At 30.0% G+C, this 25,214-nt stretch overlaps 1 protein-coding gene and 1 non-coding gene across 4 annotated transcripts; one reads left to right on the top strand and one right to left on the bottom strand.

Moving 5' to 3' along the window:
* The first annotated feature begins 8,188 nt into the window (after positions 1-8,188).
* Positions 8,189-8,295, top strand: LOC131169517 (small nucleolar RNA R71). The gene has a single exon (XR_009140459.1). It is a non-coding gene; the product is annotated as a small nucleolar RNA R71 (small nucleolar RNA).
* A 10,857-nt stretch (positions 8,296-19,152) lies between these two features.
* LOC110652612 (ent-kaurenoic acid oxidase 2) lies at positions 19,153-23,913 on the bottom strand. 3 transcript variants are annotated; one of them, XM_058143693.1, is made up of 9 exons: positions 23,572-23,913; positions 22,898-23,273; positions 21,177-21,654; positions 20,791-21,054; positions 20,546-20,635; positions 20,386-20,464; positions 19,982-20,088; positions 19,735-19,856; positions 19,153-19,509 (listed from the first exon to the last, which is right to left on the bottom strand). In XM_058143693.1, exons 2-9 carry the CDS (start codon positions 23,128-23,130, stop codon positions 19,410-19,412), a joined length of 1,473 nt encoding a protein of 490 aa, XP_057999676.1. In that variant the 5' UTR covers positions 23,131-23,273; positions 23,572-23,913; the 3' UTR covers positions 19,153-19,409. The 3 variants fall into 3 exon arrangements, with proteins under 3 accessions (XP_057999676.1, XP_057999674.1, XP_021663919.2); XM_058143691.1 differs by having other exon boundaries at positions 23,603-23,913; XM_021808227.2 differs by lacking the exon at positions 23,572-23,913 and having other exon boundaries at positions 22,898-23,557.
* Between the last annotated feature and the right edge of the window lie 1,301 nt (positions 23,914-25,214).

The raw sequence follows: 25,214 nt of genomic DNA, 5'->3' as shown, positions 1-25,214 counted from the left end.
CCTAAAATGGTGTCTTTTAGGAGGGATTTTCTAAGGGAATCTTTTGCCAGCTCATTAATGAAATCTTAGTGGGACTGCATAAGTGGACTGCATAAGTCATGCAGTCCCTTATGCAGTTTTTAGCTGGTTTCTGGCTCACTTATGCGAAACTGCATGACCAGGTGCATGAGTTATGCACAATTCCATGAGATTGCATAAGGGGGCATGAATCTGCATAAGCCATGCACTCTCCTTATGCACAATTCGACAGGTATTGGAACAGTGAATTTTCTCCTTATGCAGATCTGCATGGCTTATGCGGCAAGTTATGCGCAATTTGGCCAATGCATATTTCAACTTTGAAACTTGTTTTTGGCATCTTTGGCTGTAGAGATCACTCCTCAATGGCAAAATTTCTTTTTAGACCATCAAAAATACCATTTTTCCTACAAAACAAAGTAAAAATTACAAATTAATATAAAATTGACAATAATGAAAAACTAACTAAATAACTAATGAAATTAGCTACAAGTGACTAATAATCAAATAAAATGGCTATGAAATTAAACCTAAATGATTATGCAAAATGTATGCATCAAATACCCCCAAACTCAAACTTTTGCTTGTCCTCAAGCAAACTTTAAAATGTGATGCAAAATTTTTTTAGGGGTGCCTTATCCAAAGTGCTATGAAAATTACCTATTAAAGTAACTTAACACACCTTCAGCCATACCAGCAATCCATATACCCATCCTTCAAAATGCAAAGAATTTAATGCTTATCCAAGCTTTCACCGCTTAGCCATCAAGTCAATTATCATTCAAAATCCCCAAACCAACCAATCAAAAGAGAGAGTCATGCTCAAAAGGAATTCTAGGACCATCAATAACCAAAGTGTCTCTATATAGAATGATGGAATTAAATGAATGAATGGATAATTTTCCAATCCCATAGGCAAATTCCCTACTCCTATCTCCACTAATGTAGCAAGTACTATCAAGAGATCAAAGGTCTTTTTAGGGATGTGATGGGGCTATGGGGTTCAAAATGAGGCTAAGAAGAAAAATGGATAAAAAGGGTTCAAAGCATGGGAATATTTTCAATTTTGAAACATAAAGTACACTTCTTATTTTATTATATTTTTTTATATTTTTATATATTTATATGGGGGAGAGAAATACACAATGAGGATTGTCAAGTGCTAGCATATTTTACAAAACACATAAAAATGGAGGGACATTTTGATACTTTAAACTTGTATATTGCATTTTCTTTTGATGATTGTCCCTAAAATTTGCCACCCCCAAACTCATTTCTTTTAATACTTTGGGTGGATTTCTTTCAATTTGTATGACAATAGTGAAAAGCACATATACTAGCACTTTTACAAGATGACAAGCATTTCTTCTCCCTTTTATTGAATTTTTTCTTTTCTCTTTTTTTTTTTTATTTTATTATTTTTTTATGTACCTAATGTTATAAATAATTATTCTCATGAAAAGGGTTGGAGTGTTTGGTTCATTGGCTAGGTAACAATAAGGATTTCAAGAAAAATTAGGGATAAAAAGGCTCAAAGGGGTTTGCAAGGGTCAATTTTAATTAAGAAAAGGGCCAAAGGTTTAAAATGAGAAGGTTTAAAATCAAAGAATGCCTAATCATCTCTCTTTTCAAGTACAAGCTGGTATTTCACCTTGAAAGGTTTAGAAAATTTGTTCTAGGATTAGTGAGACATCATTTGACTACCTTATATCCAATAACTCCCTCTAAACATTCCAATCTCTAAAGGACTAGTTGGGTGGCTTTTTGGCTAAGAAGATATAGGCAAGGGATAGACACTTCAAAACCTTGCACCTCTTAGGAAACTTTCAATCCACAAACCCAACTAAAGGTAAGTCAAATCACTCTCATAGTCAACTTTTCAATACTCAAGGGATTTGGCAAAAGATTTTAATGCATGATGCATGATTCCTAAAAATGAGCAATGCATTAACTAAATGGAGAAAATCTATTTGTGTATTTGTGTGCAATGTGTACAATTTCTAAGTGATGTATAATGTGTGTGTAAATGTGTTATGTATATGTGTGTAAGGATGTATATGTAAAATATTTACAATATATGTAAATGGAATGGGATGAGATGCTCCTATACTCAAAATGTGAAAAATGAAGCAAAAATCAAAATGTGCACCCCCAAACTCAAAATTAGACATTGTCCTCAATGTCTCAAGCAGTGTATTATAAAAACTCAAAGTTACCAGGAATTGTGAGATTTAAGAGCAAAAGGAAAGAGTTACCTGGTATAGAGCAGATGAGAAGTCAAGAAGTAATGGGGATGCATAAGAAGCTGCACAGGTTATGCAGAGTAAAGTGTCAGCCTGCAGTGCATAAGGAAGGTGCATAAGTCAAGGCTCGCATGAGGGGCAATAAGGACTGCACAGGCTATGCAGAACATTTGTATAAGAGTATTCATAGCCTATACAGTATATTCAAAAGCTGCTGCATGATGATGAGCAAGGGAAAAATGTGCAACCACCAGTAGAAGCATACAAATATATACAGAGTATGGACAAAGATGCACAAAAGGGCAGTAAAGGCAATGAAAATCAATGAAAAACTAATGTAATAGCCATCCAATAAAACTTCAAGAAAAACAGAATTCAAAACAAATTAAAATTGTTTCAACATATCTACAAAGAAAAAGTCCTACAAGTTTGAACAAAAGTAAAACAGAAACTAATCTAATTCTATTGTTTTGCCTTTGTCCAAAGAAGTTGCTAAGGGGCTGGTTGCTGCTGATTGCTGTCGAAATGATGGTGCTGGAGGAGGTGATGGAGGTGGAGGAGGCATTCCCAGAAAAATCATGAGCTGCTTCATCATCTCCTTTAATTCTTTCTGCTTGTCTCTGGTTTCCATGACAAAGTCAAATAGTTGATCATGACGATCCTTGAGGGTATCAAGACCAGTGTCAAGCTTCCTATCCACAAAATATATATCATCACTAAGCCTTTCAAGATAGGTGAATAAGGCTTTAGTGTTGAATGCAGGAGGGGCTGTGGATGAAGAGGGTTCAGCTGCAGAAGGTGTGGGCTGTGCAGAAGCTGCTGGGGTGTCCTGTGCAGACTGAGGGGGTGGTGTAGGTTCAGTAGAGTGCTGTTGGGTTGGTGGGACAGATTGTCCCTCCGTTGTGCAAAGGGTTCTGGTCATGCTGGTTGTGCAGTGTCAGAAGGTGGCAAGCTGAATCCAGTTTTGGATAGGTGTGAAGCATCAAAATATAGGGTGTCTACAAGTGCTGGTATTGGATGCAATTCCGGATTAAAACCAAAATGCTTAGCTATGACAGTTATGAGCCCACCCAAGACAATGTCACCTATGGATTTGGTGGTAATATGCAATACATGCTCACAAAAGAAGTAACCAGGAGAAACCTTGACCTTGTGAAAAGCACACCATAACATGAATAATTCAGATTTCCCAACAACACCAGAACTAGTCCCTCTGCCCAAGATAGTGCTAGCAATAAGCCTATGGATAAACCTAAGTGCAGGGTCTAGTATTTAAGAAGTTTTGGATCTGCCAGCAGAAAAGGTCTGAGGTTGGTTTGTGATAATTCTCCAAAACTGAGCAGCATTCCAAATACCTTTGTTTGCTACCTCTACCCCTGTATATGGTACTCTAAATAGCCCATCAATTGCAAACCCAAGAATGCTATGAAATTGGTCTAATGATAACTCTTTATTTTGCACCAAACATCTAAATTTCATAGTTGGCTTAAAATCTACATCATGCAATTTCAGGGTGGCAGAGAATGAGGAAATAAATTCCAAAACTAAAGCTGGATAAACTATTTCTTGCTTATGCACAAATTCCATCCAACCCATACCATCAAGGTATGCAACCACATTATCAAATAAACCAAGTGATTGGAGAGAATCTGCAGAAATATACCTAGTGGGTTGCACCCTCCTTTCCTTAAGTCTCTTAAAGGTGGCCTTGTGAGTTGCATCAGGAAGAGCCCAAGGTAGTTTTGATACCAGTGATGCTACTGATGTTTGCTTTTTGCTGAAAGAGGGTGATTTGGCTTGTGTGGAGGCTGAAGTTTTTGGGTTTTTGGGTAGAGGCTCTGACATTGGGGTGGTGGGTGGTTCTTTGCATTTTGAGAGAGGAGGTGCAGAAGCTATAGGTCGGGTAGATTTCGACCTGATTTTTCTCTTGTAAGTGGCTGTGGGAGGTGGTGGAGGGGTTTCTTGTGGAGGAGAATCGGGTTTAGGAGGCCGCATTGACAGGGGCAAAACTTGGAGAGGGGAAGTTTGAGGGGAATGAGGAGGCGATTCCATGGTCGTCGATGGTGAGAAAGGAGGAGGTAAGGAGGAAAGTGAAAGATGCAGGGAGAAGTTAGGGCAAATGTGGCGAAAATAGGAGTGGAGAAGAAGGGGAGAGGAAGAGTTATGCCGGAATAAAGGTCGTGGGGGGAAAAAAAGTGAATAGGAATATCGGGAAGTGGAGGTGGGAAAATGGTGCCGAAAACAAATTTTGATATGAACAGGGCATGTATTAAGGCTGCATAAGTGAAAAGTGAGTGTGCATAACTTATGCACTCTCTTATGCATGTTTCGGTGGGTGATAAAAAAGTGTGAAAAACTGATTATGCAAGAGTGCATAGCTTATGCGCTAACTTATGCAAGTTTCGGCCTGTTTTGGATTTCAGAGAAATAGGTCATGCAGAAGTGCATAAGTTATGCACTCTCCTTATGCAGGTCTCGGCAGGTTTTGGCTTTTGAGGAGTGTGGTCATGCAGAAGTGCATAAGTCATGCACCCTGCTTATGCACCTCTCGGCAGGTTTTGGAATTCAGAGTTGGTGGTTATGCGGAAGTGCATAAGTCATGCACCCTGCTTATGCAAGTCTTGGCAAGTTTTGGGTTTCAGAGTTTTTGGTCATGCGGAAGTGCATAAGTTATGCACCCTGCTTATGCAAGTCTCGGCAGGTTTTAATTTTTTGGAGAGTTCGGTCATGCGAAGGTGCATAAGTTATGCACTCCCCTTATGCAGATTTCAGCAGAAAGAGAAAATGCAGGATTTGAAGTCATGCAGAAGTGCATAAGTCATGCACTCTTCTTATGCAAGTCTCAGCAGATATGAAATTTGACAAAATGTGGCTATGAAGAGTTGCATAAGCTATGCTCATCCCTTATGCAGTTTGCAACAGAGGTGAAAAATGGCAAGAATTGTGGTTATGCAGGATTGCATAAGCTATGCACATCCTTATGCAGTTTTTAGCAAGATGAGAAAATGGCAAAATTTGTGATCTAAAAGCTGCATAAGCTATGCAATTGCTTATGCACAATTCAACAAGATTGAGATTACAATTGAAAATGATTTGCAAGTGTGAAAAATACCCTAGAATGAAGAAATATAATTCCATGAAGCATAAACCATGAGAAATTTTCACCAAAAACACATCAATATATACAAAGTCCATCAAAATTGCATCACACAAGCTTGTAGAAATGAATCCTGCATAAAAGGCCTTTGTGAACCATGCCATTTTGACTCAAATTCTGCAAATCAACATTTAGCACATTAAAACTCAATAAAAATCTGCATAAAGCTGCATCTATCTACAAATGAGAATGGACTCCCCAAGTTTTGCCAAGAAAATGCAATATGTCCACCTTGAATCTCACAACCCAAATAGGCTCAAAACTGCAAAAATGACTCACTTACCACCATATTAACATTATAAGCACAAATACTTAAAAGTTACACACCCAACCTCACCAAAAAACATAAGCCATGTGCTGCAGACCCTTCTTTGCTGCAAATTTCATTTTTCTGCATAAACCAAGTAGCAAACCTACACAGGTTATGCAGCAAAAATCAATCAATTTTGGGAGAGTTGAAGGACAAAATATCAGTTAAGGGTCACTCTCCAGCAGTTCACCAACCTTCCTCCATTGAAATACATCTACAAGGGACAAGATTCAACAATGTCAAAAATTGAATTTAGGGAGATTTAAGATAAAAACAAAAGCAATGTAAATAAAAGTAAATCAACAAAAGCAAAATAAAAGAACTTGGGGTGCCTCCCAAGAGCGCTAATTTATAGTCCTTAGCTGGACTCTTTTCATGTTTCATGGTGGCTGAAATTGGAATTTATTGCCTCTGTTTCCAACAGGTGCTTCAATGAATCTATACTTCATTTTCTTTCCATCACATGAGAAGATCCTTGTTGCTTTGTCTAAAAATCTGACCATTTCTTTCTTGACAACCTTTGGTGCATCTTTTTTTTTTAGAGATGGTTGTTTTACTTCACTTTTCTCTACTTGCTCAACTTGAAAGATTGGTGCCATAGGACAAGATGGATTACTCTTTAAATGTTGTGCAAATGCAGCCTCTTTTGGATTTTCATCATTGATACTCCCTTCATGGATAAGAAAACTTTCAAGAGAAGCCTTCGGATAGCTCTTTCTAAAGTGCTCTTTTACTAAGTCATTAACTATATCAATTCTCAAACAAGAGTCTACATCTTCATGTTGCTTCTTCTTATCATTGCCAATGTTGAAGACTAAATGATCCTCTCCGACTCTGAGAGTAAGCTTTTCACCTTTCACGTCAATCAAAGCACCAGCTGTAGCTAGGAAAGGCCTCCCCAAAATGATTGGGATATTAGAATCCTCTTCCATGTCCAAGATGACAAAGTCAACAGGTATATAGAATTTCCCAACCTTCAGAGGCACATTCTCTAAAATCCCTTCAGGATACTTAATTGATCTATCAGCTAACTGAAGAGAAATGTGGGTTAGCTTAAGATCTCCCATGTTGAGCTTCTCATAGATGGAGAGGGGCATAAGGCTTACACTAGCCCCTAAATCACATAAAGCTTTTATAGAACATGATTCCCCAATGTGGCATGGAATTGAAAAACTCCCTGGATCCTTGAGCTTTGGAGGAAGTTTCCTTTGGAGGATAGCACTACATTCCTCAGTTAAAGCTACAGTTTCATGGTCTTCAAGTCTCCTCTTGTTTGAGAGAATTTCTTTTAAGAATTTTGCATAAGAGGGCATTTGTGAAAGAGCATCAATAAAAGGCACATTTATGTATAGCTTCTTCAAAACCTCTAAGAACTTCCCAAATTGCTTATCAAGCTTGGCTTTTTGAAATCTTTGTGGAAAGGGAAGTTGTGGCTTGTAAGGCTCTGGAGGTACATACTTCTCTTCCTTCTCTTCAATTTTCTCTTTACATTTTTCTACACTTTCTTTCTCACTTTCTTGTTTTTCACCCTCATCAGTTTCTTTCTCATTTTCTCTCCTCTCACTATTTTCACTTTTCTCGTTTTTTTCACTCTTCTCATTATTTACAACTTTCCCACTTCTTAAAGTAATAGCTTGACACTGCTCTCTTGGGTTTTCTGGTTGACTTGGAAGCTTTCCAAAAGTCTTAGTACTTGAGGAAGATGCTTGTTGTGCAATCTGATTTTCCAACATTCTGTTATGTGTTTGCATCTGTTCTAGCCTTGCTTTCATCTCTCTCATCTCCTCATCGTGCTTAGTTTGGTTAGCAAGAATCTGTTGTAATAAAGCTTCTGTGGTGGAACTTTGTTCTTGCTGTTTTGGTGGAGGATTCATATTTTTCTGCTGAAAATTAGGCAATAGTTGCCTATTTTGATGATATGGAATTCCTTGTTGCTGTTGTGGTTGAAAATTCTGATTTGGAACTTGACTTTGCTGATTTCCCCATGAAAAGTTAGAATGATTCCTCCAAGTTGGATTATAAGTTTGAGAGTAAGGATTCCCCATTTGCTTGTTTCCATAATTACCAACATATGCAGCTTGCTCTCCATAGTCTACTCCACAGCTGGTAGTTCCCTCTACATAAGCCACTTGTTGTGAACTTCCAGATGATGATGATGAACTAACCAACATACTTAAATCTTCCATCTTCTTAGCCAAGACATTTGTAAGTGCATCAAACTTTGCATTAATCATGTTGAATGGATCAAGATCATACATTCCAGCAGCTTGCCTCTTTTGAGTTGAAGCTGGTCCTCTTGGACTACTCCAAAGATGAGTATTCTTTGCAATTTTCTCCAATAGCTCATAAGCTTCATCTTCATGCTTCATAATAAATTCTCCTCCTGTTTGAGCATCAATAATCCCTCTAATTGCAAGAGTGACATTGGTGTAAAAATTCTGATTTATCATCCATTTTGGAATGGCATGATGTGGGCATTGTCTCTCTAATTCCTTCCATCTCATCCATGATTCATAGAGAGTTTCATCTTCTCTTGGTCTAAAAGCTGTCATTTGATTCCTCAATTCTTGAGTTTTTCCAGGTGGAAAATATTGTGCAAGAAATGCATCAGTGAGTTGCTCCCAATTTGTAATGGAGTTGTGAGGTAAAGAATCAAGCCAATCCAATGCTCTATCTTTCAAAGAGAATGGGAATAGCTTCAATCTTGCTGCATCATCAGACACTCCAGGTTGTTTTTGCATATCATAGATCATAGCAAATTTCTTCAGATGTGTGTGTGGATTTTCAAAAGGATGTCCTCCAAATTGAGAATTCTTAATCATTTGAAGTACTCCAAAATCTATCTTGTAACTATTTGCATCAATTCTTGGTCTTTCTATGCTCTCTCTCAAGTCATCAAAATGAGGAAAAGTATGATCCATCATACTTCCTCTAGGTACATTAGCATTTATAATCTCTTCACCTTGGGCTGCATTTTCATTGTTTCGATCATTTCCAACATTACCACCAATTCTACTTCTTTCATCAGCCATGTCTGCTTCTAATTCAGTTTCTCTCAAAGCTTCTTTTCTTTTTCTGGTTTCTTTCTTGTTGGCTTTACAAAATTTCTCTATTTCAGGATTGAACAATAATGATGTGTCACTTGTGCTTCTAGCTCTTCTCATAAAAGATTAAAAGTACCTGAAAAAGAACAAACAAACACAAAATGAACAGATAACAGAGATAAAACTATAAACAACTAAAATAATCAAGAATTCAATCTTAAACAAACAACTCCCCGGCAACGGCGCCAAAAACTTGATGTGCCCAACCACAAGTGCACGGGTCGTACAAGTAATATAGAAAAGATATCGTTCCCACGAGGAGTTGTGTTAATGATTGAATTTTTCATATAAAAAGTTGACTAAATTGAACTATTTTTGAAATCAAAGCAATAAATTGATGGGTATTGGAGTATGAAATCTATATGTGCAAAATTAATAATCTATCTAACAATGTATTAATTAAACTAAAATTGCATCAATTTGAAATAAGCAAGTTAAAATATGGCAAAATTTAAAATGGCAAGCAATTAAATTTGATTAGAAATTAACAATGATAAAAAGGCGATTCTGGAGTTCGGGATTTCATATTCGAGCTATTTTGGGATTTCAAATTGGTTATCCAATCTTGTGGAACTTACGGGTTTTAAGGAGATTAATTCTTAAATCCTTTGAATACCCTTTCGAGTGACACAAAGAGTGCCTTAATCAATCTAATCTTACTTTCGTGGAGTTAGAGTTAATTAAGACTCATTAGGTTCTTTAATTAATCTGTGAATCCTCTTAATCCTTAGTCTATTTCTAGATCTAAGTTAATTAAGTCAAATTCCTTGATTATCTATCACAAGGCCTTCTCCTTTCGGTGTCTCAACCATGGATTAAGAACATCACTTAATGGGATCCTACACTAAGCATGTCATTAAGCACACAAGAAATGAATAAAACTCATTAAGACCACAAAATATGGATTACCCAATCAAAATCCACAAAATATCTCAAATATTACAACCCTTACTCCAGAATCTAATTAAAACTACTCACTACCCATAATATTTACAAGATATTCTGAGTTTATATAGAAATAAAGCTTTAATCTAAGCTAAGAAACAAAAAGCTCAACACTAGAAATGTAGGAAAAATGTAAGAAAAGAAAAAAATCTCCAAATCTGGTTGGAAATGGTGTGGGAGGTGATTGTGACTCTTCAGCTGCTGCCTCTCCTCTCCCTTTTCTTCCTTTTCTTCTTCCTCCCTAAAATGGGAAATAAGGCTATTTATAGCATTTTCTGACATGGAGCCCTAAAATGGTGTGTTTTAGGAGGGATTTTCTAAGGGAATCTTTTGCCAGCTCATTAATGAAATCTTTGTGGGACTGCATAAGTGGACTGCATAAGTCATGCAGTCCCTTATGCAGTTTTCAGCTGGTTTCTGGCTCACTTATGCGAAACTGCATGACTAGGTGCATGGCTTATGCACAATTCCATGAGATTGCATAAGGGGGCGTGAATCTGCATAAGCCATGCACTCTCCTTATGCACAATTCGGCAGGTATTGGAACAGTAAATTTTCTCCTTATGCAGATCTGCATGGCTTATGCGGCAAGTTATGCGCAATTTGGCCAATGCATATTTCAACTTTGAAACTTGTTTTTGGCATCTTGGGCTGTAGAGATCACTCCTCAATGGCAAAATTTCTTTTTAGACCATCAAAAATACCATTTTTCCTACAAAACAAAGTAAAAATTATAAATTAATACAAAATTGACAATTATGAAAAACTAACTAAATAACTAATGAAATTAGCTAAAAGTGACTAATAATCAAATAAAATGGCTATGAAATTAAACCTAAATAATTATGCAAAATGTATGCATCAATATATATATATATATATGAAAAGTTTAATAAGAATTAAATTACAAAAGTCTAAAAATTGTTAAAAGAAGTAAAAACTATCCAAATTAAATCTAACCCATTTGAATGGTATATATTAAAATTGATTTTGTCGGTTTGGTTTAACAAAATACAGTGAACTTGCCCAAATTGATCCATGTACAGTTTTGTCTCAGGTTTAAATCTTCATTCTCTTAATCCTTCTACTTAGAAAAAAAAATATGAATTTTTATTTTATTTGTATTTCAGTGTATTTAAATTGATTTGAAATTTATTTTAATTTATGTAAAATTTAAAATCATTTATAATTCATAAAATTGAAGATTTAATAAATAAGAATTAATTTAATAATTTAAATAACATGATTCAAAATTAATTAATTTGAATTCATCTAATTAATTTTAATTTTAATTCAAAAATTAAATTAGTAAAATTCATTTTTCTAATAAAATTAATATTTTTATTTAAAATAATTTATAATCCATGAATTAAATTAAAATTATTTTTTAATATCAAAATAATTTCTACGTGGTTCATAAAAAATTAATTCTTTTAAAATTGGTGACTGTTATTCCTAATAATACTTTCTTTAATTATTGAATAATTACTTAGTATATAATCGCTAGTATATCAAATCCGAACCCATCTTAAAATATCCGTAACCTTCAAACCATTTGCAGCCTCTCTTGCGTTCTTTATCATGAATGACGATGAAGTTATTAAATTTCAACTTCTCATCTTTAAATCACAGAACAAATACTATATTCAACAAATTAAAAATATGTATGAATTACTTAAAAAAATTAGCAATTAATCAAATCAATTGGTAATTTATTAAAATTAATTGCTAATTGATTCAGTTGGTTACAATAAAACTGATTGTAAATAGCAATCGATAGTTAAATCGATTATAAATAGCAACGATAGTTAAATCGATTATAAATAGCAACTGATAATCAAATCGATTGCTAAATTAATTAAATTTAAAAAAATAAAATTTTTAATAAAAACCTCTCGTTAGCAGCGACTATTTTAGCAATTGAAATCGGTTGCTAATAATAACTAATTTAGCAACTGAAATCAGTTATTTGCAAAAAATTTGGTGTCTTTAATTTTGTAATTTTGTAACTATTTTATAAATCAATTGTTATTTACAACTAATTTAGCAATCGAAAAGATAGTTGTTAATTTTAAAAAAATAAATTTTTAAATAATAAATAAAAATTCAAATAAATAAAATTTTCAAAAAATTAATAAATAATAAAAAAAATTAATATAAAAATATTGCAAAAAATTTACTAATAATAATAATTATAAAAAATATTAACAAAAAATTAAATATAAATGATATTTATAAGATAAATTACTAAAAATATGTTACCATATATATATATATTATAACAAAAAATTACTAAAAATTAATACTATAAATAATGTACTAACAAAAAAAATATTTGTATAAAATTTTTATTTTATGCTAAAAAAACAAATTAAATAAAAAAGATTAAAAAAAAGATGATGAAAAAGAAAAAAGATGATAAAGAAATAGATGATAAAGAAAAATATGATTAGAAAGAAAATAGATAAGAAAGAAAAAGATGATGAAGAAGAAAAAATATAAAAAAAGAAAAAGTTGAAGATGAAAAAAAATGAAAAAGAAAATAAATAAAAAAATGATAAAAAAATGGATAAAAAAAGATAATGAAGAAAATATGTTAGAAAGGAAAAGATGATTAATAAAATGCATGAGAATGAAAAAGATAATGAAGAAAATGAGAGAAGAGAAAAAATTAGTGAGAAAAAAAATGAATAGTAGTTTATACAGTGAATTAGCAACTAATTTTAACAACCGATTGTTGGCTGCTAATTTCTATTAAAAATTAGACATAAATTTTTGAAAAAAAAATTTTACAATAATTTGCAATTGATTGCAAATCAATATAAAAAAATGACAAAAATTTTTTGGGGGAAAAAATTAGTTTCAAAAATTTATTGTTGTTAGCAATCAATTTACAAATCGATTGCAAATCAAAATAAAAAAATAAAAAAAATTGACAAGAAATTTTTTTAGGAAAAATTAATTGCTATTAGCAATCAATTTTAATCAATTTCAAAATCAATTACTGTTAGCAATCAATTCGCAAACTAATAAAAGAAAATAAAAAGTTAAGTGGAAATTTTTAGGAGAAAAAAAATTTATTACAAAATTGATTACTAATAACAATCAATTTTAATCTGTTACTATAAATAATCCATTTGTAAATCGATTGCAAAATAAAAAAAAAAATGGTGGAAATTTTTAGGTGAAAAATTTAGCAATCAACAAGTGATCGATTACAAATAACAACAAAATTGTAAATTAGTTGCTATTAGCAATCAATTATAAATCGATTACTAACTTTATTAGAACCAATATAAATAATTCTTTAATTTAGTAACAGATTCTATAAATTGGTTATTTTTAGTAACTAATTTTAAAATTGATTGCTATTAGCAACTAATTTTAAAATTGATTACTATTAACAATAAATTTTAACAATCGATTTCTTAATCAGTTGCTAATGACAATCAATTTTAAAATTGATTGCTAATCGCATATTTAAATTTTTTTTAATATCAATTAGCAATTAATTTAGTAATAGATATAGTAATCAATTTTAACAATCCATTATAAATCGATTGTTAATAACAATTGATTTAGTAACTGATTTGCTAAATTTTTAAAAATTAACTATTTTCTAAAAAAAACTGATGCACAAATCAATTATAAAATTGGTTGCTACTAATAACTAATTTCAACTGGTTGCACTAATTAATTGCAAAACTATTTTTGTTTTTTAATGAATTCATGTATATGATCCAACTTTTAAGAATAGTTTTCATCACAATTATAACCATGAAAAAAAAAAATCATCACAATTATACAAGGGTTATCTTCATCATTATTGTTTAATTGTGATTTTTCAATCAATTGCACATATTATTATTATTATTATTATTAAATCTTAGAGTTTAAAAAATTCATATTGAAATTATATATAAAAAATTAAGAATATACATGATATTTAGATCCAACCATTATATATATATATATATATATATATATATATATATATATATATATATATATATATATATATATATATATATATATATATATATATATATATATCAAACACAAAAACCTGAATATGTATATCTATAGTGTTGCTCATAATAATTTTTATGAAAAGAATAATATATTAGCTAATTAATAAAAAAATTAATATGTTAATTAATAATTATTTAATTAATAGTAATAAATCTATAATTTAAATCATTATTATTTTTAATTGTAAAAGATAAATTTATAAAATTATTAATTTTTTATAATTATTTTTAATAATGTGAAAAGACATTTAAAGTTGTGACAAAAGATATAAAATTTAATCTATGAAAATTCCTTCCAATAGATAACTTTTTTTTTTTAAAGAATATATGATTTTTTAAGATATTAATTAAATAGGCTTGCTGAAATGTTATAAAGGGTGAACAACTTCTAAAGTTATCCGATTTTTAATTCATACTAGTGTATATTTATTTTGTCAAAAAATATGAATTAATTAAATAATTTAAAATTATAAATTGAATATAATTATATTACGAATTATTAATTGTCAAAATTTTTTCTTAATTATATTTGCTAGAAATTTTTAAGTTTATTTATCAATTTAACTACGATTGAGATTCCAAAACAACTATAATGCATTGAATTAGAAATTTTCAACTTTGTATAGCAATAATCTTTGCAATTTTTTGTGCTCATTTAAGTGATAATAATTTTATAATAAATATAAAAAATAATTTTATTTATAATTTATGTTCATTTATTTATTATTATTTCCATAAAAAATAACTTTTATTGTTATTATATATTTCCTTGATGTTACCACACGAAATTATAAATTTATGTCAAATGATAATTTACTTAAAAATATAATTTATTTAATTGTGCCATATAGTATTATAATTTTTTTTTGTTTTTTTGTAATTATGATATAAGTAATTATGGCATAATGAAAATCTTTATTAATTTTTTCATTTACTTACAATTTTTAATAAGAATAATGATATAGGAATTAATAAATCCCACACAAATTTACAGTAAAATAAAAATTAAATGACAAAAAAAAGTTCCAAACCTTTATGGTAATATTTTAGTCAAACTTTTAATTATATCCATTTATTTGATAATAAGCCTTTCCAATTGTTTTTAATTTTAACAATAAATTTAATTAAAAATAATTGAACTCATCCATTAATAAAAATGATTTAAAATTTTTTTCATTTATTATAAATTTTAACTGCTTTTTTTAATTTTATTAATTTATTCAGTAATTTTAATATTTTTATTAATTTTAACAAACTTCATATTGATAAAAAAATATATAATAAATAAATAATATAACTAATATTATTATCTTAATTTTTAATTTTTTTCTCTGTCTTTCTATTTATATTTTAATTCATATCTTTCTCATTATTTTATTTCAAATTTAAGGAAAAATAAAATATTTAACCATAAAATATAAACAATTAATATAACCAAAATAAATGTAATTATAATTTTTAAAATGATAAATAAATTAATTAAAATGATATTTTTATCAATTTGAAAATAATGGATAAAATTGATATAAAAATAAAAGAATATAAGTAATATTAATAACGTAGATAAATATTTAAATTACTTTTATCAATTAAATAATAAATAATTGAATCAGGTTAATTACTAAGTTAATGTGAAAGTTTGAGATTAGATTGATAAAATTAAAAAGTTTAGCTAAAATTAAAAAACCTTATAAAGGTTTTCATTTTTTTAAGTAAGTTAGCCTAAAATAAATGATCGGTTTCATAATTTATTTATAAGTTATTGTTAGTGAAATTGAATGAAATTCAAAAGAAAATATATTTAGCTTTGTTTCTATGGGAAAAATACGCTTTTCAGATTATTAATATTTTTTAATAATATTAATATAATTAATATTTAAATATTTTTTAATATATTAAGAGAATATAAAAATTTTAATATTTTAAAATAATAAAAATATATAATTTAACAAATTTCAAATTATTTTATACCTTTAATATGTATTTTTATTTTATTTTTTTATTAATAATAATTTTTTATAATATTACAAAATCTTAATTAAAAAAAGTATGAAATGAGAAATTTAGTTCAAAAATAATAAAATAATAAGAAGTAATTAATAACCAATTTAAAATATTATCTTACTTCTTATATTAAAATTATAAATTAAATATATAAAATAAAAGTATTTATTTATTAAAATTATTAATAACCATGTGTCAAATCATGAGCAATTACTTAATTTTATTTATTAAAATTTCCATATGTCCATTTTCTTAGCCATGAGCATATGTCAAGTAGCATACTTAAGTTTCTAATTTTATATATCCATATTCTTAATCATGAGAATGCCATATAGCAAACTTAAACTTTAATACATTTTATTTAATATTTTAGTTTTTTTTTACCATTAATTACGATTAATATGTAAATATTCAATAAAATTTATTGATTTTATTATTGAAACTTTTAATTTTGTAATACATAACATAACATGTTAATAATGGTATTGTAATTTGAAATGAGTAAATTTTTTATATGATTTTTCATTGTTATCTAGAATATGTATAAATAAAATGAGTAAATTTTTTATATGATTTTTTATATAAAAAATCATATAAAAATTTATTCACATTAACTTAATAATTATTTCTATTTTTTAAGTTATATTTTTATCATTAATAATAATTAATATATATCTTAAATAAAATTCATTAGTTTTATTATTACCAAACTGTTTAATTTTCTAATATTTAAAATAACAGTTTAATAATAGTTTTAAAAAAAAAGCACTAAATATATTTTATGTGCATGCCCATCCAATTTTTTTTTTTTTTGGATTTTCTGAGAAAAAAAGAATAAGAGTTAAATCTCTTATGTACATTTCACTCATTTTATTTATACATATTCTAGATAACAATGAAAATTCATATAAAAAATTTTCAATATCAAATTACAATACCATTCATTTTTTAGATAATTTTCCCAAACATAACTTGTCTAACTAATGTTATTTTTCACTCTTTTCGTTTGTTAATAATTGTGTAGTATCAATAAATATAAATAATAAAAAAATAAAATAAAAAACAAAATAATACTCTATAATTTTATATAATTATAATTTAAAAAATTTAAGAGAGTATTTGTTTTATCTTATAAACTAGTTAAACCAACTTATAAACTATCAAACCAGCTTATAAACTTTAAAAATAGACTGACTTATTTGTTTAGAATAAATTTTGAACTTGTAAGTTAAGTTTATAAATTAAAAAAAAAATAAATTGGAAAAGACCAGTTTTTAATTTGGTACTCATAAGATTTATAAGTGAATTTAACTAAGTATTTTATCATATTTTCCTCATTTAATTTTTAAAATTTTATGAAAAATCTCATTTTTATTAAACATATTAACTACTTATCAATTACTTAAAAGCACTTTAATCAAATAACTAACTGTTTAAAATTTTAAATGCTTGTAAACTCAAATTAATTTATAAACACTAAATATTTATAAGTTAATTTTCATAAGTTAAGCTAAATACTCCCTAAAACTTCTCACAACATTTCAGCAACTAGTTAGTAAATAATAGCGAATCTTAAACTAATAGTCGTTATCATGGGTAAATTTTAACAACCGTCCCTGAACTTATCTAGTTGTAATATTGCAGTCTCTCAACTTAAAAATATAACATAAAACCCTATCAACTTTCATATTTTATACAGTAAAATCCCTCTAATATCTAATTATCAGTTTTTCAATTAGACGCTGATCTGAATAGTTTCAGCATGGAGCATAATCAATATTTCTCTTTTCTCTATCAAGCCATGTGTAAATTAAATCATTTTTCTCTCTATAGATAGAAAAATTTTTCATGTGTAGTGTGAATAATTTTACATTTTGCATAAGAGAGAAGAGAGAAATATTGACTAAGCACCATGTAGAAGCTATTCACGTCAGTTTCTAACTGGAAAATTAATAATTAAAAGTCAGATAAATTTTACTGTGCAAAATTTAAAAGTTTATGTGGTTTTATGATACATTTCAAATTTGAAGGATCATAGTATTACAACCACATAAGTTTAAGGATAATTATTAAAAGTTATCCTCGTTATCATACAAACTAATACAACAAAAACAATCATGCACGTAATTGCAAGAAAATAATGGTCTTCTTAAAATACCACATGACAAAGTCATTAGCCAACTATTTTAATGCTTGGATTGATTAGTGACTAACAAATGTCTACTCCTCAATTCTCCCCAATTCTCTATTAAAATATATATATATATATATATATATATATATATATATATATATATATATATATATATATATATTTTGACTATGAGAACATGGACTTGTCAACTAAAAAATTCAAAACAAATGACGCACGGCAAAGCGCATAATATTTCTTCCCTCTTAAAGAGCACACTTGCCCTCAAGGTGATTCCTGAAGCCACACTTGGAAGACACCTCTTCAACCTCCATTTCTATTTTTTCCTCCTTATTATAACACCCTTCAATGAGAAATAGTTTCTTGCATCAATGCCTTGGGCTAAACTTCTCATTCTAATAAAAACATATTTCCTTTTCTCCCTTTTTCCCCTAAGCTCTTTAGGGACTTAATGGAATATACATATAAGAAATTATATGTGAGAAATTAAGATGTGAACAAAATCAAATAGAATTGAATTATAAAATAAATTTAGAAACTTTAAGGTTTTACATAAATTATTTTAACCCATGTAATTAAAGACTTAATTATGAAGATTTTAAAATTAACATTTAACCCTTTAAGAGAGCATAAATATTAATAAAATTAAAAGTTAATTTAGTTTCTTTAAAAATTTGACAACATTAATGAGTTATAATAGTAATAATTATCTCCTTATTGACCTTATACCAAACCTCTTTATTGTTTTTGTGGATAGGCGTGGTAATGGATACTGGCATTGTATAAAATAAAATGATATGATTACCAAAAAGATGGTGTAGATTTAGATGGGACATTTCTCTTAAACTGGCAATGCTAATTGAAAAATGAAGCTTTCTCTTAAAATGGGTCTGTTTAATATTATTGCTGAAATTGCTGTTTACAAAAATATTTTTTAAATATATTAATTAGAAAATATTAAAAATAATTTAAATATAAATTTAATAAATTTTAATTATTAGAATACTAAAATAATAAAACAACTTTTTATTTTAACAGCAATTTGTTTTTCTTGAAAAGTAGTTTTGCAGTTTTGACATTAAAATTTCAATGCCAAACAGGCACTACATAAAAAAAAGCCACAAAAGCCGGCTAGTGGAGCTAATGTGGTGCTCAATAATTTCAGCTCCTTAAGTCAAGTGTGGTGGCTTGTCAAAATAATGATTCAATTTGATTAAAAATTACACAACCCAGAAAGAAATATTATACATACAGAAAGGAAAACAAAAAGAGCAGTAAAGAAATCGCCGGAAATAGATTAGAAAGCTCTAAACCATTTTGATATTAAAAATTTCATGGTGTGGATACAACAGTGTAAGCAACCAACCAACCTTCCTTGTGTTTGCATGTTGGTTTGTCCTGTATGTGTGGATTTTAATGTCTGCTGTTCATTCATTTCTGTTTCTTCATGAGCAAGGAGTTTTCTTAATTCTAGACAAGCAGTTGTCTTTTGGTCTTGAATGAGGTAAGTACATTAATGAACATCCAGGATTGAGACGTTCGAGCCTGTAATATCAGAAAATGAAGCGAAAAAAAAAATGATTCATGCAAAGAAGCCAGAGAAAGTAAAGTGAAGTAAGTCTAGCAAGTGACTGGGGCTTAAAGAAGCCAGATAAATTCTTCTATTTCCTCTTCTGTTTTGTTCCATTTTTTTTAATCCATCTTTCTGATTGGCCACATTTCATATGTCATTGATATTTCATGTAGGTTAGAGTAGGGGAAAGGACTCACTCATAATAAAGGAGAAAATGGTGCAGAAAGATGGAGATTTCAAGCTTTGCTAGATCGTTTCCAGGGCACGTCCTGCTTCCGGCTCCGAAGGGAAGGAAAGTTCCTGCTTTGGCTGTATGATTCTACATTACATCCAAATTAAAGCATATCAACACGTTATAAAGATAAGAACAAATGTACAAACAAGCCTAAGATCCTTATGTAATTAATTACAGGAAAAAATAAGTGCAAAAGCTAATGCACTTACATCCCATCGAGAAGGATTAAATTCCTTTGGATTTGGATAGACTTCAGGATCCAAGTGAACACTTCTGAACCAGACGAGAACTTTCCAGCCTTTGGGAATGACATATCCTGAATTCCAAGCAAATTTCAAATCAAACAGTGTAATTGCTCCAATCAAACACATCTTTAATTTATTCAGAAGGTTCAAGTTTTTTTCTCGCGAAAGTTATGTGATTAATATTATGATATGAAGAATTGTTCTGGTTGCAATTGCAAAGAACCTTTTTTTTCTTGTAGTTGTGATCACATTTCAAAATCCTATTGTTGTTTTCTAAGTATAATGAATTCATATCTGTACTTTGTAGATAAGATGAGGTAGATAAGAAAAAAACAATAAAATGCAAAGGCAAAAAAGCATGAACTCACCATTTAAATTAACATCTGCTTTTGCCTCTCGGAAGACCACAAGTGAGAATGTTACCAAACGAAGTGTTTCATCAATCACCTACAATGATTAAAATAAAACAGATGGAGAAATAATACTGAATGCTGATAGGCCAATCCGCCAAATATCAATATGAATTACCTTAGAAAGGTATTCCATGTCTCGAACTTCTTTAAGTGTCAATCCCTTTTGTGTTAGTGGCCTCCTTTTTAAGATTTCCTTCTGCTCGTCCTGTATTGTAATTAAGCAAGTCAATGAAAAGCAGGATTTGACTCAGAAACAAATCCAAAATAAATTATTAAGAAATGACAGGTGCAACAGGTATGACAAATCAATCTATGACTAGCCTATGTACAGGGGCAAATGAAATTGAGTTGAACTGGTACCTTAGCCTTTTGGAGAAATTCGGGGTGCTCCTGAAGGAAAATAGTAGCCCACATTGTGACATGGCCAGAAGATTCGTGGCCTGCATTCAAGTACATCAACAGAACATCAATTATTTCTTCATCACTCAATTTTCTACCATTTTCGTCTTCAACATCCATCAGAGCATCCATCATGTCTTTCTTCTTTGATGAAATACCACCCTTCCTTTGATTTCTGCGCTCATCTACTACAGATTGTAATGCAGCCACAAGGTTTTTGCGAGCCTGAAATTTAATGATATTGTTGTTGAGTAATGTTTTTAAGGGTAATTAAAGAAAATAAATTATAAAAAAAAAAGAAGCAACTTTCTACTTTGTATGTATGTATACGGCAAAAGGAACATCACCTTGAGTGCTTTGTGGTAAGCAAATCCTGGAAGATTGATTGCCATGGCTCTGACCCCATAGTTAAGTGCTGTATATTCCCTCTCCAAAGCCTCCATGACAGGCTCACTTTCAGAGCTAAGGAAGATATACATTATGATCCTGAAAGTAACTTTCCTGAGTTCAGTCAAGAACTCAATTTGTCCCATGTTTGACCATTTTTCCAAAGCAGATATCACATTTTCTTCAATGTAATGCAGATAGACAGACAGAGCCTCATGACCATTGACAGGAGATGCAGTCAGCCGGCGGAGACGCTTGTGCTCTTCATAAGAAATACCTATGAAGGATTTCTTTCCAATGAGCTCCATGGTGGAGCTTGGCCAACCAGGCTTAAATGCATCATCATCAATTAATACTCTTTTGCAGGTTTCAGGCGTTGTCACAAACACACTGGGCCTCCCAAACATGAAGGCCTTGTAGATTCCAGTACGTCCATATCTGCATTAATTGTTTTGATCATTCACCTCAATCAGTTGCATACATATCCCTACTTCTTTTCCAAACTTGGGGCTGGAAAGCCCATCATTGAGCCCAATACTTTTTGCTGCACACAATGAGGCATGAAGGAATGGAGGGTGGGGCAAGGAAATCTCTGGATAGATCATAGATTGGATCCACATTCCCTTGGATATTATGAATAATAATTGAAACAGTTCATGTGATTATAATAACCATTCATTTCATATCTTGCTTTACTAATTGCTACTTGCTAATAAGTCTCTATTCTTAAATCATTCCAAATATAACATGCATACAGGACAACATTAGTCGGTTATAATCCACGCCACAAAATCTTTAATATCAAAATGGTTAACAGCCCACTAATCTATCTCCACGTGATTTATTTACAGCATTTTATATATGAATATATATTTTTGGATTGTGTTTTAATTGTATAGAATCATGATTTGACAACCACTAAACTTCACTTATGAAGAAACAGAATTTATAGTACACACAGTAATTCCATTACCATTTCCTCAAGTTAAAGTAACAACAATTGGCATCTATATTTTCTCTCCTTCTTGGCATAGGCAGTTTAACAGGAACACCCTATTTAAATCAATTCCACCACCAAACATTAGGTATAGACTACTATGTGGGGCTTATCAATTTTTGTAATTTGACACTACAGTAATCATCTCATGTTATATTTTCCCTTGCCAGTAACTGTGTAAGACCAGGTTACATAAAAATGCCTTGCCTGGGCAATTTTATCAATTCCCATGCCTCTCATAATTCAACATTTTGGTTTTTAATTTATTTTTAGACATCAACGAGTGCTAAGGAGATTAGAGATTAGGTCCAGAATTGAGATGAGCAAAGAACTGAGAAGTATGCATTGACAGGCATAAACAATATCTGGTCACCTAATTATGAGTCACAGGAAGGGAAGGAAAAGATACACAGACCAGAGTTCAGATTTTTAGTCCAAGCAATAATAGCAAAAGCTTAAAAGATAAAATTAACAAGGGCAATGAAAATGACAAAAGGCCAGCTCTCCCACCCTGAAGAATTCATTTGTCAGCTAACTACTTTAGAATTAAATTACCAAATTCAGAAGAAACTTATGCATTGATATGATCTAGTTAATTAGATGAAGAGGAAATGATTATCATGTAGGAACTACGATAATATGTAAAAAAGAACAAAATAAATGAAGAAAGGTAAGAGAAATGACCTGGTGGTAAAAGAGCGCATAAAAGAATCAGGATCAGTGGACTTGAAAGCTCTGAGAAATGACCACATATTACCAATGAAGGGCCAACCCAGATCACCTGGAGGCAGAGAATACTGTATTTCACCCAGTTTGGCTTCATAGAGCCACCCATTAGCTCTCTTTAGAATCCTTTTCAGAGCAACCAAAGCACCTAATATGCATAGCAGGACCATCCAAATGGAACCCACCTCCATAGCTTTGAAGGGGTGGGCCAACAACCTCTCCAAACTGCTTATATTTTGATGATAAAAAAAGAGAGACAAAAAACTCAAATTTTCAGTTTTAGAGATTCCCAGATACCTGTCTCATTCTCTTCCTGTGTGCCATCTCTCCCAACCTCAAAAGAGAAAAAGCAGTAGTTATAGAGTGGGATGACAAGAAAATGTACGAAAATATTAGAAGCTACGAAGATGTATCCAAAAGCAGCTCACATGATAACCAATTATACTGATAGAATTGCCATATTAAGTCATTTTCCCTATACAGCCAAACTGATTATAATGTCAAGTACATTAATTAAAAATTATTATTCCTTAAAAAGTTGCCTTTTTATTCTTTTTTAAATTCTGAAAACATTTTATTTTTGAAAAGAGTGAGAACATAAAATGATATTAAATAAGAAAACAAGAATTTACCGACTGGAAATTTTATTTCTCAGAAACTAACCCAAGAAGAGATTCTGGAAACTGTTACTAGTTGGCTCTTCGCCTGAAGTTCGCTGGAGTGCAACCGGAATAAAGGGTAAAGAAACCTCAGTCTCTATAGCCTCCGAGCTTCGAAGTTCTTGTTGGAAAGAGCTGGGGCTAGCTCATTTCTCCTCTCCAAAACGGTTGCTAAAAAACGAAGGAGAGGCCCCACTGTAGCTGAAAGTGATGGGCAGAGACGGAGTAATCTGACGGTTGAACGTGAAGTTGAGAAATGGAGGGGACGGTCAAGATGGAGTTTTGTTAACTTTTTCCATTTTTCTGAGACCGGGAGAGAGAGATATCGCAATCAGGAGTAGGAGATAGGCTGAGGTTGCCGGCCTATTTATATGTCGTTTGTCGTTTTGTCTTGCGTTTCCGGTTTGTCTTCACCTGTCTTCTCTATGTCATCACCCTGCCAAATTATCATTTTCAAATTTCAATAGCCATTTTTTTAAATATTAAAAGTATTAAATAAAATTATCAAAATAATTGACATTTTTTTAATCAATAGGCCTTTAATTTATTATCAATAGCCATATTAGTTCATCATATAATAGGACCCTTACATTTTAATTGTAGTTAAATAAATTCTATACATCTTAATTTTAATTCAATTAAATTCAATTCAGATACATTATTAATTATAGATATGTGAAATCTATATAAAAAAATAATAATAATTTAATTTAAAATTAGAAAAGTCTAAAAAAATAACTCAATTGCACCAAGAACACAACAAAGCCTATTAGTAAAGTTGCCAAAATTTGATCATAAATTTCTATCATGAAACTAGGGAGGACAACGGGTCAAATTTTTATGGGATCTGAAATCTTAATAGGACGAATTTGGATAGTATAATTAGATTTGGGATAGGTTTAAATTTAATATTTAATACCTGTGATAGTTTTGATCGGATTTAAATTTTATATATTGAGTATCTGTTATTTGAATTTATTTATATAAATATTTTAATTAAATATAAAATATATATTTTTTATAATAATATCTATAAATTTTTATATTTTTTATTTTACATAAAATGAAATTTAAATATTTTATGAAATTATTAAATTTTTAAAATATAAATTATTAATCAAAATAATTTTTTATGTAAATTATTAATTAAAACATAAACAATTAAATGGGTTTGGATTTTTTTTTTATAATAATAGTTAAGTTTAGGATGAGTTCTGGTAGTTAAGAGTAAATTTTAATCAAGTTTATGATGAGTTAAAATTTTGAAAATATTAACTAGGTTTAAATTCAGATAAGGTGATTTTCACAGGTACTCTATCCGTTATCATACCTACGTGAAACATTAAATTCTTGTATTAAAATTTATGTTGAGAGAGATTAATTAAGAGAAATTGCTATAGGATATAGCTTATAGGAATATGGGAGTGTTTGACTTCAGTGGTAGAGAAAACATTATAGACAAGATATAAAGGTGCCAACAATTTCACATCATTATTCTATCACCTTTGGTGCAATCTGGGTTTACATTTGTGACACAACCACCCAACAAAATATATTAGTGAAGCTTAAAGGTAATTATGGTTTGGATTTAAATTGAAATTCGCCTATCTAGGATT

This window comes from Hevea brasiliensis, chromosome 1, assembly GCF_030052815.1.
Source record: "Hevea brasiliensis isolate MT/VB/25A 57/8 chromosome 1, ASM3005281v1, whole genome shotgun sequence".
Classification (NCBI taxonomy): domain Eukaryota; kingdom Viridiplantae; phylum Streptophyta; class Magnoliopsida; order Malpighiales; family Euphorbiaceae; genus Hevea; species Hevea brasiliensis.
This window is presented reverse-complemented; position numbering and strand designations above follow the sequence as displayed.

What these genes read in the sequence shown, in the direction of transcription:
- LOC110652612 (XM_058143693.1), bottom strand. Translation starts at nt 23,130, where the DNA reads ATGGAGGTGGGTTCCATTTGGATGGTCCTGCTATGCATATTAGGTGCT. An exon ending in AATTTCTCCAAAAGGCTAAG is followed by an intron (nt 20,636 to 20,790) that starts GTACCAGTTCAA and finishes ATTACAATACAG; the next exon opens with GACGAGCAGAAGGAAATCTT. An exon ending in AGCAGATGTTAATTTAAATG is followed by an intron (nt 20,089 to 20,385) that starts GTGAGTTCATGC and finishes CTTGGAATTCAG; the next exon opens with GATATGTCATTCCCAAAGGC.